Source organism: Ptychodera flava, chromosome 1, assembly GCF_041260155.1.
Source record: "Ptychodera flava strain L36383 chromosome 1, AS_Pfla_20210202, whole genome shotgun sequence".
NCBI classification, from domain to species: domain Eukaryota; kingdom Metazoa; phylum Hemichordata; class Enteropneusta; family Ptychoderidae; genus Ptychodera; species Ptychodera flava.
Genome location: NC_091928.1, coordinates 841208 through 855956, shown reverse-complemented (window position 1 = coordinate 855956; position 14749 = coordinate 841208). Strand labels below are relative to the sequence as shown.

Here is a 14749-nt window from a genome sequence, read left to right as displayed (position 1 = left end):
TCATTCTAAAATGGCAAGGGTTTAAAGACTGACACTCAAAAAAATTGATTAAAATCATGATATGTAAAATTAAAATGCCTCTTATTCAAAATGTAAGAACTTTATTGCCAAACAAAATAGTTGTTTTGTTATATAGCAATTAAAGAACATAATGTGAAAATTTCAGAAAATTTGACCCAGCCAGAGTGGAGTTAAATTCTTTGGAAATTTCAAAATTGGGAGGAAAAAGAAGCCAGGAAATCGGGTGATTTGCATACATTTGCATAAATTAACACTTCTTTATCACGCAACTTTTGACTGCTTGACAAGCTACAAGGTGAACCCAACCAACATTTTAATTTTGGATTAACAAATTAATTAGAATTGAATAAATATTCGACAAAAAGGGATTTGTGAGCTTTGTTGGGTGCAGCGCCCTTAAAGGGTTGAATAATTGGCCATGGTTTTGAAAGTTGAGTTTCTCGATGTCAAATTCGCTTCAATTGCTTCTAGGTAGTCAGTCATTGTAGAATGGAAAAATTCACAAACAGGGAGACTTGAGGCCACAGACAAGCAACTTTTGGCTTATTGACCTGAAAAATGAGTGAGTGATCATTGATAATTCAAAGACTGAATCCGATGACACCAAAGTTTGACTTGCATTGCATGCAATGTTTAGCTTTTCACAATGCCATCGCGCCACTCACTGAGTCTGAACTGGACATTGAACAGTTGAAGAGTATGCATACGTTTTAGTAAAAGTCCTATTTTTTTTGCTGATTTTCCCTACCGTACTTTCTTTTTATAGTGTTATAAACGTTCATACAAAGCAAAAAACTTCATTGTTTGTCTCCTTCTTTCGATCATAAAGAGATATTATGACAGGAAAACCTTGTCTGGTTGCGGGGTTGACCTTTGACCTGCATAGCGATACACATTACCCTGCCAACATATAGCTGCGTTTCTACAGCTAGTCTAGTTCATAGGCAATGATCTTTAGCTTTGTGAACGTACGCTCAACCAGCTGAGCTTTTCATATGCAAAATCAGCTAATGGTAATTAACCGATGGTATTGTTTAAACAGCATTATTGAATGGGATTCAATCACGCCGCCCTGGAAGATATCCCAGAATCCACCACTTCATCTTCGCTTCAAAAATGACGGCCATCTAGCGATACCGCGGTAAAGACGCTAAATTTTCAAACTAATTTTAAGAGCCACTATGTATTATCTAGTAAACTCATTTTCACGCCTACGACATTTTATTGCCTGATGTACAAGGCAGTGGTATTTTTTTACGAATTTTCATTAGTTCTGCGCATGAATTTTTTATCGAAAAATTGATGCTTTGTAAAGTTTGGTCAAACATCCAATGTATGCACTTTTATCCGGACGTTTTTTGATGAAAGTCATGTGGTCAACCCAGTCAATGTAGTATAATTCGACTCTTAATGGTACGAAATGTGTCAAACTGTCATCCGACCCCTATCGACCCCTAGCGTTTTCACGTAATGGGGGCTTTCTTCCTGCCTACTTTTAGCGATTTTCTAAAATGTGGACGCCTTATGTAAACATAGCCAGGCCGCTAGGCCTGCAGCTGGGGGCCAGGGCAGCAGGTCACCTCGACCCCTGTCCGTTTCGACCCAAGTAATTCACACCCTCTTGTCGTTGTTTGTGGTCAAATCAATCCCGGATTCCCGGTACCTTAGTCACTTCGACCCCAGTCACTTTTCATGTTACATGTACCAGTCAACGTTTTACTGAGTACATTATGCAACTTGTTTCTGTGAGAAAAACTGCTGGCTTTGCTAAAACAACCCACGGGACTGTGAACAATCTGATACTTGTGGAGAGCCTGGGGTACCCCGGCCCCATTGTCGTTTACTGACTAGGGAACTTGTCTCACTGAAGTGGGGATGGAAAAAAGCATGTCATTTACTGATTTTTGGAAATAAGGCATTCGTCATTATCGCAATTGCTTGCCATATGCGGCAAGATTGGATGAGCGAAGCCGATCCGCTCGCCTTGGTGTCTTGACGCCACATGAGCCTATTTCCGGTTTAGGCGTTGGCCTTACAGCAATGTATTATAGGATATCTTCCAGGGCGGCGTGGGATTCAATGGTACCATAGACTGAAAGATTCCGTCGCGTAAGGGCGCTCTGGCGCACTATGACCTATGACCCTTTACCACAGTGTTGTAGGTCATACTGCGCCGGAGCGCCCGCACGCGACGGAATCTTTCAGTCTAATGGTACCATTGTAGTCATCAACTCGTCATGCAATTTTATGAACTACTTGACCTAAAAATTGTCATACACATTCATGTTGAAAGCACTGAATAACAATTGCTGGACAGTCACTTGTCAATGCTGGTCGGAAATCCTGAGTGCCGGACGGGCCCATCGGGTGCGGACTGGCATGGGGAGAATCCTGCAAGTTGTCTCTCTGTCATTTCATTTTTGTATTACATGTAATTTGACGGACTTATATGAAAAAAGTTTTCATGAAAAATAAATACAGTTATTTTACAGTTTAGATGTATTTATTTATCTATTTATTATTTATTAGTTTTTTTTGGCATCTGACCTGATAATGAGGCCACTTTTAAAGCACATTTATTACTTCTATAATTCATGCAAATTACCTGATGCTCTACAATATTTTCTGGAAAGAACACTGGTCCAGTTAGACCTAATTTTGTTGTGCACTTTCTGTTTCAGCATTTAACTTCAAGCATGCTTGTGTCAAATGAATTCTCTGCCACTGAATAGGATAAGGAAACTGACCTTTAAAATAAGATTACTAGTGACACACGCACTATTAACACTGCTGAGTCATACAAAATTAATACAGCCTAGGTACTGTTTCACAGAAACATAACTAAAACTATCCTCAGGGTCCAATTTTATGTATTTTGTAGTCAGATATTTACAAAGTACAAGTACACAAACTCCATAGTGTATGAATAATGTGGATGATTTGGGTAATCTTTTCTGAAATTACACATAATAACAGAATGCACATGACTGTCAAATACCTTCCACTTTTCTTTTTTGCCGACTTGAGCTTCGAATTTTTCTTCTTTTCTTTGTCTACCTTGAATCTCTTCGGTGAAGGGGGTGTTGGTTCAGCAAAGTCATCTAAATTTGTCAAAAAAGGGAAACAATGTTACTTTCAGAGTAAACATTTGGGACCTTGTCCAAACTTTGTACAGACACATCATGAGTGCAATGATTTAGCTAATACGATACAAATCTAAATCAATGTGTACAGAGCCTGCAGACATGAGATAGGTTGGTAAAGAAGAATGTATGTGAGAGTGATAGTAATTGTCAGTGTTAGAAACAAACAGTAACGGTACAAGACAAGGAAAATAGTGGGATTACATCAATGTGTTCTATAGAAGGATGGATGGATGGCTATGAGATGAATGATGACGTTGGCCCCTGCCGTAGCATGCACTAATGATTTATGATGAAGTGAAAATCTAAATCTATAAAATTAAAGTAACACTAACCATCACTATTCTTTTCACTGTCATTGTCTCCGAACTGACAATAGTTCACTTGTCTGCGGCTCCTGGGAACAAAAGCAGATTCAGATTTTCAGGACTTTGATTCCACAAATGTGGCTTTCAAATGAATACATGTGTACATGAAAGATCAGCAGCATCTAATAGCTGCAAAATTGTAGCGCTACGGTGAGGCGGTCGGTGATTTTTGGTTTTTGCGACTTCGCTCACCATTAGCGCTACAAGGCCGATGGCCCTGGGGAGTATCATATAAGCGCACCCCACTCGACCAGGCGTGTTGATGTGGAATGCAACATATTTACTGCATTTGGTCGTACCGATTTATCACTACTGAAGACTAAACAGTATACTGCACTAACTTTGTCGTTTATGGGGTTTGGAATTTGTTCAAACACAACGATCGCGTTCTGAAAACATTAAGCGTGGGGCGTCAGTGTTTGTGGGAGCCGCCATTACCAGAAGTTGGTAATGACGGCTCCCAGAAATGTTTCGACCAACCAAAGACGAAGACTCAATTTGTTGCAAATGTTTACTTTTCTAATGATAAGCAACATGTAGACTTGTCGAGCTCTGCAAGGCAAAACGGACACTCAATCAAAATCCACTGTGCAATATTTATCCTACACTGTAGCTGCAGTACAGTAGCTCGAGGTTTTACCTGGGTATTTGGGTCGGACGGCAAAACTGGTTTTGCCGTCCGACCCAAATACCCAGGCAAAATCTCGAGCTACTGTACTGCAGCTACCTACACTGATGATCATGTGCCCATCTAGCCTTGACCAGTGGCGAACACATATCAAAACCAGATACAGTAGAACCACGGAGGTACCAGAAAACTGGTACCTCCATCATGTCCATGGTAAAACTTGCGATCGTTTCTTTTAATAGTGGTCTCCCGATCGGGAGTTTTCCTGTTTGGTTTTGTGTACATTGCTGTGTATGACAGTAAAGAGCTTACCGGCTAGATCTCCTTGTGTCCGACATGGAAACCCTCAACGCATTTGTTATCTTATGGATATTCTAAAAAGGCACGGTGATAGGCGTTGTAAGAATGCCTCAAAAACACCGCCAAAAGCAAAGCGCAGAACAAGTAGCAAAATCGCTACATTCACATTATGTGCATTCAACACAATCAATTCTCTGCGTAATATATTTCTGCTATTAGTTTACACTATTACAACATGCAGCTGATCCTATGATAATACACTGAAATTCAAATAATTTATATGCACACTTTATGACTGTATAGTATTAATGTAAGGTTTAAAATGCCTAATTGATGCCTGATCGAACTGACGAGCTACAAATTTATGACTGTTCTTCAAAGGATCACCAGAGGGCTCTCAACCACGCATCTGCCACAGACGCATTAACCGCCGCTACGCGGAGCCGGCCTGTAGTGGCATCTTCACGTAGTGGCATCTACCGTCTCCTACGGGATACAAGAAAGGTGCTGAGTGCACCATCAGTTGCCTAGGCGGATATTGTTGTTAGGCGAAGGTCTATGTTCACTGGTCTAGACAAATCCTGCGTACAAAGCCCTGCGTTCAGGTCTGTGTGTCCTCGGCGTTATGCGGCCTCCACCACAGCCCTGCAACGGTCTATGGAGCACGAGATAAGGGACCGAGCACAATTAACGGCAGGGGGGCCGGAAGAGAAAATGGGAGGGAGGCACGGAAAAAAAAGAGTGTTCTTGGGGTGGGCCATGAAAATTCCAGGGAAGGTAAGGAGTCCACCAAAATTTTTTACACCATGACAGACAGAGAATATTTTTCAGTATTCTTGTTCCTTGTTGAAGCTGGAGTTCCTTGTTAAACTTCTTGTAGCATGATGAAATACTAAGTCTTAAACCTCACAATGCAGTTGTTATGCATAAAATGAGCAATATTATTATTGAAAATTGACTTCATTTCCGGGATCCATTGTCAGTCTGTATGTATGTATGTATGAATGTATGTATTTACCATGTATGTTTGTGAGGTTGTTTTTAGGCATTTTTTGTAAATATACTTGTTCTCAAAAACTACTTGTTTGAAAGCTTTGCAATTTTGCATAAAATTCCCCAGGGATGTTATGAGATAAATCTTTTACTCAGTGTTGGGAACCTGTATTTTTTAGGCATTTTCTCAGTCTGTGACCTTAAATAACCTATATGAACCAAGAAAGTGTTTTAGACGGTATCATAGTTATAATGTAGTTGTATTTCCTATCAGTTTGTAATGAAATTTGATCCAGACAACACATTTTAGGTTATTTTTGAGACAGCAGACCATTTTCAGCCAATATTTCTAGTATGAGCCACACTAAAACTGTTATTCTGTCATAGTAAACAAAAGACCTTTGTACTTGGTATCTGCTTTTATGCTGTGTACCTCCTTCCAGACCATTCATGTTTATATTTGCTTTAGTGACAATTGTTGCTCTTTTTGTTCAAAGTGTGTTCTATTTTGATCTCCTGCCTTGGAGTATGCATCATTTGGAAAGGTATTGAGGGTCAGTAACTGTACATAATTTGGCTATTTTTTAGTATTTTGTGTTCTGTGTGTTTCACTGGAAGTTCTTATTTTAATCAGAGTATAATGAAATGCACAATATTGAGCTTGTTAGACTAACTTGGAGATGTGCAGTGAACACTGTCATCATTAAAAATAATTCATGTCTAAATCAATGCTTCAACTATAACAACTATTACAGCACTGAAGATTGTAGATTGTTTATAAGGTATTTGGTAATTTCATCATTCTTTGAGATTAAAATAGCACAACACAATACTGAAAAGTAGCTGTAGGTGATACAAGCATTAAAGCTTGACTATATGTTATTTTGTTTGTTTATTATTTATATATTTGTTTATTATTTATTTCAAGAATGCAAGAATGTTGTTTGCACTAAAGCATATATTAAAAGTTATAAGGATTATATATATGTGTACAACTTTGTACCTATGTAATCTTTCTTTTTAGGGGAGGCGGAGGCCACAAAAATTTTGTTGCCGGTGATGGGGGGGGCCACTAAAATTTTTGCTGGTGTTAAGGGGGGCCTGTAAAAAATATATGCACCACATATTTTCTCTTCCAGTCCCAGCCCCCCTGCCATTAATTGTGCTCGTTCCCTAACTGACGGTCTCTGCGGTCCGGATCCGGACCGCAACGACGAAACGGTCTTTTTTGCCGAAATTCTGCTCTATCGGGGAAAAATCCTTTTCCTGCCTACCTTTACCTCCTAACCGACACCAGAAAAGATACCATTCACATCTCCTAACATCCAAAACCGCTCATTTTCTGAAACATAACGCACTCAACAAGTTGTTTACCATAGAGATCGCCATTTTTTTGCTCAACTGTTCACACACTTGAGTATATGTCGCAGCGATGACTGTCTGTCTGTCTGTTCGATATCTCAAAAACTCATCAGATCAGAATAAAAATCTGGTACATAGATGCAGTTTTCAAATGGCAAGAACCGATAAGTTTTTGGTGGGTGTGTCTTGCTTACTTTTTGCTCACTTGCATAATTAATGATTTTAGAAAAAACAGATTTATATTGACAACGACAGCACACAATTTGATGAGATTCGCTACAAATGTTGATCACACCAAGATATATCAGCTGTGAAAGATAATAAATAAGGGTTGACATAAAAGGATAATGGATAATTTGCATATTTAATGAACTTTTCTGTTTAGGGATATATATCTGATTTGACTTGATCAAAATTGACAAAACTTGGTAGGTTTTATTGAAGACACTATGATTTAACATTATTGAAAGTCATTAAGCATTTTTACTTCATCAAACTCTTAATTTGCATATTTAATGAACTTTCCTAATTAGATATATCTGAATTGACTAAACCAAAGATGAAACTTGCTATATACATCGAAGATACTATGATATAGCAGTATTGAAAATCATTAAGCAGTTTCACTTCAGCCAATGCCTTATTTTACATATTTAATGAACTTAACTAATTAGGAATATATATCTGAAATGACTTGAGTGAAGTTGATGAATCTTGCTACATATATTGAAGATACTATAAAACAACATTATTGAAAGTCATTAAACTTTTTTACTTCAGCCAATTCCTAATTTGCATATTTAATGAACTTTCCTAATTAGGGATATTTATCTGTATTGACCAGAGCAAATTTGACAAAACTTGCAATGTACATTAAAGATACTATGATACAACATTGAAAGTCATTAAGCATTTTTACTTTAGCCAATTCCTTATTTTCAAATTTAATGAACTTTCCTAATTAAGGATATTTATCTGTCTTGACTAGACCAAAGTTGACAAATAGGTTTTAACATTATTAAAAGGCATTCATTGGCACCAGATTATCTCATCAGAAAATTTACCAACAAGATTATAATTTCAATGGAAAACAAAAGGCTATCACACCTCCATAATCCATCCTCTTACAGACCAGAACAATGGCGATTCCAGGGATCGCCAGAAATGCCTTTAAAGATATGACATTATTGAAAGTCATTTCACATTTTTACTTCAGCCAATTCCCAATTTGCATATTTAATGAGAACATTTCAGTCAATTCCTAAATAAATGAACAATTTATACAAAAGACACTCTAATTCACGGAATTGTACAAGACAACTGCTGTTTGAGTAATCGTAACAAGAGAAGCTCTGCTTGAGTGATTTTTAGAAGACAAACTCTTATTGAGTGATTTGTACAAGAGAAACTCTAATTGACCGGTTTGAACATAACAAACCCTGTTTGAATGATTTAAACAAGAGAAGCTGAGCTTGTGTTTCGTACAAGACAAACTTTAATAGAGCGATTTGTACAAGTAAATCCTAGTTGAGGGATTTGTACATTACAAACGCTATTTTAGTGATTTAACCACGAGAGGCTCTGCTTTAGTGGTATGTACAGGACACACTTTATTTGAGACAAATTCTTATTCAGCGACTTGTACAAGACAAACGCAGTTTTAGTGATCTAAACAAGACAGGCTCTGCTTGAGTGATTTCTACCAGACAAACTGTAATAGAGCGATTTGTACACGGCAAACTAATTCAGTGACTTGTACCGGTACAAGACAATTGTTGTTTGAGCGATTTTGTACAAGAGAAACTCTGATTGTGATTTGTACAAGACAAAATCTTATTGAGCAATTTGTACAAGACAGACTCTTATTACGGTAAGTGATTCGTATATGACAACCTCTGATTGAGCGCTTTGTACAAAACAAATAATCGCAATCATACTAATCCATAATCCAATAACACTAGGTCAGAATTCATAAGACAATACCGGTAGTTTTAAACATAGACACAAAACAGCACAGAACAGACAGTAAAAAGACGGTACACAAACAAAGTCAAATTCATGAAATTCATGAGACAGTCTCTGATTGAGCGATTTGTACAAGACAGAGTCTGATCAGGTGTATTGCACAAGACAAACTTTGTTTGAGTGATTTCTACAAGAAAAACTTATTGAGCGATTTGTACAAGACAAACGCTCTTTGAGTGATTTAAGTTATTCGTATAAGACAGCCTTTGATTGAGCAACTTGTACAAAATAAACTCTGATTGAGTGATTTGTACAAGACGGCTTCTGATTCAGCGATTTATACATGACAAACTCTAATTGAGCGATTTCTACAAGACAAACGCCATTTAATGGATTTGTACAACACAAACACTGTTTGATTGATTTAACCACGAGAGGCTCTGCTTAATTGATATGTACAAGACAAACTTTAATTGAGCGATTTATACAAGACAAACTTTAATAGAGCGCTTTGTACAAGAAAACCCCTATTTGAGCGATTTGTACACCGCAAACACTGTTTTTTTGTGATTTAAATAAAAGGTTCTGCTTGAGGGATTCAATCGAGCGACAAATTTTAATTGAGTGATTTGAACAAGACAAACGCTGTTTGAGTCATCTAAACAAGATAGGCTCTGCTTAAGTGATTTGTTCAAGACAAACTCTGATTTATCGATCTGTACATGACAAACTCTAACTGAGGCATATGTACAAGACATGTCTCTCATTGAGTGATTTGTACAAGACAAAGTCTGATTGAGTGATTTGCACGAGAGACTATGATTGAGTGATTTGCACAACAGAAACTTTTATTAAGCGATTTCTACAAGAAAAACTCTTATTGAGCGATTTGTACAAGACGGACTCTAATTTAGTGATTTGTATACGACATCCTCTGATTGGACAATTTGTACAAAACAAACTGCGTTGAGTGATTTGCATAAGAGACTCTCCATGAGTGATTCGTATAAGACCTCTGATTGAGCGATTTGTACAAAACAAAAATCTGATCGAGTGATTTGTACAAGACAAACTGATTGAGCGATTTGTTGCAAACTCAACCTGAAACTCAAACACAAACTATAATTCAGCGACTTGTACAAGGAAAACGCTGTTTGAGTGATCTAAACACGACAGGTTCTGCTTGAATGGTTTGTACAATACAAACTGTGACTGACTGGTTTGTACAAGACAACGCTGTTTGAGTCTTTTAAACAGCTTCAGTAATGTTGTGGAACTTTGTGAAAAATTGTGACAGCCATCGACCCAATCAGAGTGCAGCATCCACATTTACTTTTATCTGATTAATTTATTAAGCTGTCAATCTTTGTACCCAATGATGTTCATAGTTTATAGTTTTTAACTAGTATGCCGGTTTACTTTATGAATTACACCCGTTACAACCTGATCCAAATCTTAACCTTGAAGGCGTTTGATATCATGCTTGAGACAGTATTGTCTTACAGTTTGTTCAGAGATACCACTTGCCCTGGGCAAAACATTTTGGAAATGAACACCTATTTCGCGGTGACTTCTTCCTACATCAACCATTTCTTGAATTTCTTGCGGCTGAAAGCATTAACTTAAATTTACTGCCTGAAGTGCATGCGCACTATACCAACAGTTTTTTCTTGTCTTCCAGTATGTGAGATCATGTTAGGGACTGGTCATAGTTTGTTTAGCCTCGTGCGCTCTGTACGTACTGGTACATGTGTAGTACACACACTCGAGAGCTTGCAGAAGCCCTCTGAGATAGCGTTGTACATTTGCACTATAAATCGGAAGAAAAATGTTGACATTGCACTAAAACGGTCACTACTCTGACAATTTGATGCCCCAGTCAAGAATGTAAGATGTATAATAATAAGATTATCACGAAAATACTGCGAAGGATGCACTAAGACATTGGCGCCGGGGCATTGGCACCGTGCATCACCCTCCGCTTTGCATCGAGTGATATGCTGCGCCGATGTCCTCGTGCATCCTTTGCGGTATTTTCGTTGTAACTTTATATAATAAGTTATGCGCCCAAAGAGCGCGTCAAAAAAGGAAACTGAATCATAAAATTCATGGCTAGCACGATGCATTTGATGCATTTCAGGCATGTATGAGCCCATGCCGAAATTTAAAAACACTGGCCCCCTGCCGCCGCCCCCCCCCCCCCCCCCCCCATCGGGCATTTCAAAATAGGTGATCCCATCACCAAATTAAAAAAAAGGGTGACCCTGATGAATCCACCAGCCTCCGAGGTCAAAGAAACTGACCAGTCCTTCATTTCTGCTAATTTTTAAAAGTATCTTGAGCGAATTATCGTAATCAAGCCTTTCCCAGTATATTTGGTCACACAGAGATAAATGTTACTCCTTAATTACAAGTCGATACAGGTATTTCCGCCATGGTAATGGAAAGATACTGGGCCATGCCCAAATGAAATGGGAAAATTTGACATTAATGGTACATTGGAAATTGAAAACATAGGGCCAAAGTCCCTGAAGCTACTATAGACATGGATACAAAATTAGGTATTTCCTGACTGTATGAAATTATCTCACTAAGGTCATCCTAGGGACCTGTAAACCAAATATTAAAACTGTCTGACCAGCGGTTTTGAAAAAACAAGCGACTCAACAGTTGACAGAGCTCTGCTGTGTTATGTAGAGAACCACCTTTTGTGACACATGTATGAAAAAGGTGGATATCTTTGATAGCTCTTTAACCCTTTCACCCCCAGTTCCCTGTGTACAGGTCCAAGATCACCATTGATAACAATGGGTTTGGGTAGAACCATGGTGGTGAAAGGGTTAAAGGATGGCCTGACCAAAAATGGAAAAAAAAAATCCGTAAAAATACAGATTTGCATATTTCATCACAATTTTAAGAAATCTAAGTTGGGTTATCCCGGGGGACCTGTATACCAAATAACAAAGCTGTCTGACCAGTGGTTATGAAGGAGAAGATTTTTTACCAAAAACACCTTTTTTGGTACTAATTTGCATTTTTTCAACAATATCAAAAATTAATAAAAAGAGTTTCTCAAAATCGTATATTTTATCCACACAACAAATATCAAATAAGTAAGTACTGCAGTTCTCAAGATATTTGAGTGGACGGACACCTCACAAACGGACATACATACATACATACATACATACATACATACATACATACATACATACATACTGATAGTGCAAGCCGGACAGATACCCATCCCAATAGCTTCTATAGACTATATTAGTCTATAGTAGCTAATAAATAAGAGTTAATTACATTCTAATTAAAGTAAACAAGACTTGCTTAAATCAAGATTTTCGTCATAAAAAAACAGCATATCTGTCAGGTTATAAAGAATCTTATTATATAAAGCTGGTTATCTTTTTATCAGTTTTTCATCCTATTAACCAAGCACATTTTAACTTTCAAATTAACATTGTAAGTAAGTTCTGTTGAATAAGTTGAGACTGTACGTACTCAGAGAAAGCACACTGAAGAGACAAATGTTTGAAACTTAAGAAGTTCAAGGTCATCAAAAGCATCATGTAACACTTTCATTGCACTGTTTACACAGATTGCATAATTGCTATAAATAGCACATGAGGAATCTTACAGCCCAGCTTTACCATAAAAACCCTATCACTTTGACCACTCTTTTAATTGACCACTCTATTTTTTTCCTCAAAAAGTAATTTTATTTTATCCTTACCAAGTCAACCATAAATGGAAATTAAAACTTTCTCTATCTCTATTTATTTGACCACCCATTTTATCCTTACCAAGTCAACCATAAATGAAAATTAAAACTTTCTCTATGTCTATCTATTTGACCACCCTATCATGACAAACTATTTTGAACAATTCTTTTTAGATAACATACAGGGCACAATAAATGACGGTTCAGAATATGTCAAAGTTGGGATTCAGGAAAGTTGCCTTTACATGTTTTAATCCTCAAAGATGGTAAGCATTTCACTATGAACTGTCAAAAAAAGTTGAACTTTCTGATAATTTCCACACTAAAATTATTTTGGCTTTGATGATTTCCTAATTAATACAATTATTTAAAATCATATTAATTATTTTTTTCTTGGTGAATTGATAGGGTTTATACATTACAAGAATTACATACAATGTCAGTCAAATTTTGATCAAAAATGACAAAAAAAATTCCTTAAAAATACAGATTTGCATATTTCATCACGATTTGAACAAATCTAAGTTGGGTTGTCCCTAGGGACCTGTATACCAAATAACAAAGCTGTCTGACCAGCGGTAATGAAGAAGATGATTTTTTACCAAAAACGCCTTTTTTGGCATTAATATGCCTATTTTCAACAATATCAAAAAATTAAAAAAGGAGTTTCTCAAAATCATATTTTTCATCTACACAACAAATATCAAATCAGTAAGTACTGCGGTTCTCAAGATATTTGAGTGGACGGACGCCTCACAAACGGACATACATACATACATACATACATACATACAGACTGACGGTGCACGCCGGACGGATACCCATCGCAATAGCTTCTATAGACTATAGTCTATAGTAGCTAAAAATGGAAATGGGCATTGTGGGAAATAGAGTTTGTTAGAGGAAAATTTGAATGGCCACAAAGTACCTTCCTTGCAGCAGTATACACCTCTTTCCTATATATCAATCTCAGACCAAAGATTTTAAATTTAAAAATAGAACTAAAAGTTAATAATCAAGATAATTAAACCATTTGAAAATTGAAAATTAGCTCCATTTCGATTTTCATTTTTTGAAAGTGAAAATTGGTTTATTGGCTGGCCAAAATGTGCCACGGATTTGGAGGGCTACTCCGAATTAGCCCCTCCCTTATAGTCATTGCTTGTGATTTTCGAGATACATTTTTTGCTCACGTGGGCATATGTCGCAGCAATGTCTGTTTGTCTGTCTGTCTGTCGGTCCGATATCTCAAAAACGGCTGATCAGATTATAATCAAATCTGGTACATAGATTCAATTAGCAAATGGCAAGAAATGATTAGTTTTTGGTGGGTGTGGCTTGCATACTTTTTGCTCATTTGCATAATTACTGATTTTAGAAAAAACGGATATACATTAAAAACAACTGCACACAATTTGATGAGATTTGCTACAAATGTTGATCACACCAAGATAAATCAGCAGTGGGAACCATTAAGGGATGACATGAAAGATAGTTGCTAATTTGCATATTTAATGAACTTTTCTAATTAGGGATATATATCTGATTTGACATGATCAAAATTAACCAAACTTGCTACGTGTATTGAAGATACTATGATACAATATTATTGAAAGTCATTAAGCATTTTTTCTTCAGCCAATTCCTAATTTGCATATTTAATGAACTTTCCTAATTAGGGATATATATCTGAATTGACTAGACCAAAGTTGACAAAACTTGCTACATATATTGGAGATATTATGATACAACATTATTGAAAATCATTAAGCATTTTACTTCAGCCAATTCCTAATTTACATATTTAATGAACTTTGCTAATTAGGGATATATATGTGAATTGACCGGACCAAAGTTGATGAACCTTGCTATACACATTAAAGATACTATGCTACAGCAGTATTGAAAGTCGTTAAGCAATTTTTCTTCAGCCAATTCCTAATGTGCATATGCAATGATCTTTTCTAATTACGGATATGTACTGGGATTTACTTGATCAAAGTTGGCAAAACATGCTATGTAAATTGATGATTATACCACGTTAAAACAATATCGAAAGTCATTTCACATTTTCATGTCAGCTATAAATTAAATTTATAATTTGCATATCTAATGAGCTTTCACAGTTCGGCATATATGGCTTGAAGGACTTGGCCAAAGGTAATTACACTTGCTATATAAATGGTGATACAATGACAGAAGTCAAAGAACTTTAATGTTTTATTTCAGCTAATTACATATT

The 14749-nt window shown here is 36.8% G+C and overlaps 1 protein-coding gene across 3 annotated transcripts in view; it reads right to left on the bottom strand.

Moving 5' to 3' along the window:
* The window catches only part of LOC139144770 (RAD51-associated protein 1-like), a 46351-nt gene extending 41511 nt beyond the window's left edge, over positions 1-4840 (bottom strand). The window contains exons 1-3 of one of the 3 annotated variants that reach the window (XM_070717471.1): positions 4473-4840; positions 3500-3561; positions 3020-3122 (exon numbers count right to left, since the gene is read on the bottom strand). In XM_070717471.1, the coding sequence (XP_070573572.1) occupies positions 3020-3122; positions 3500-3561; positions 4473-4498 (191 nt within the window). In that variant the 5' untranslated portion in view covers positions 4499-4840. The remainder of the gene's footprint in view (positions 1-3019; positions 3123-3499; positions 3562-4472) is intronic. The other 2 variants (XM_070716727.1, XM_070715909.1) reach the window with 2 other exon arrangements.
* Between the last annotated feature and the right edge of the window lie 9909 nt (positions 4841-14749).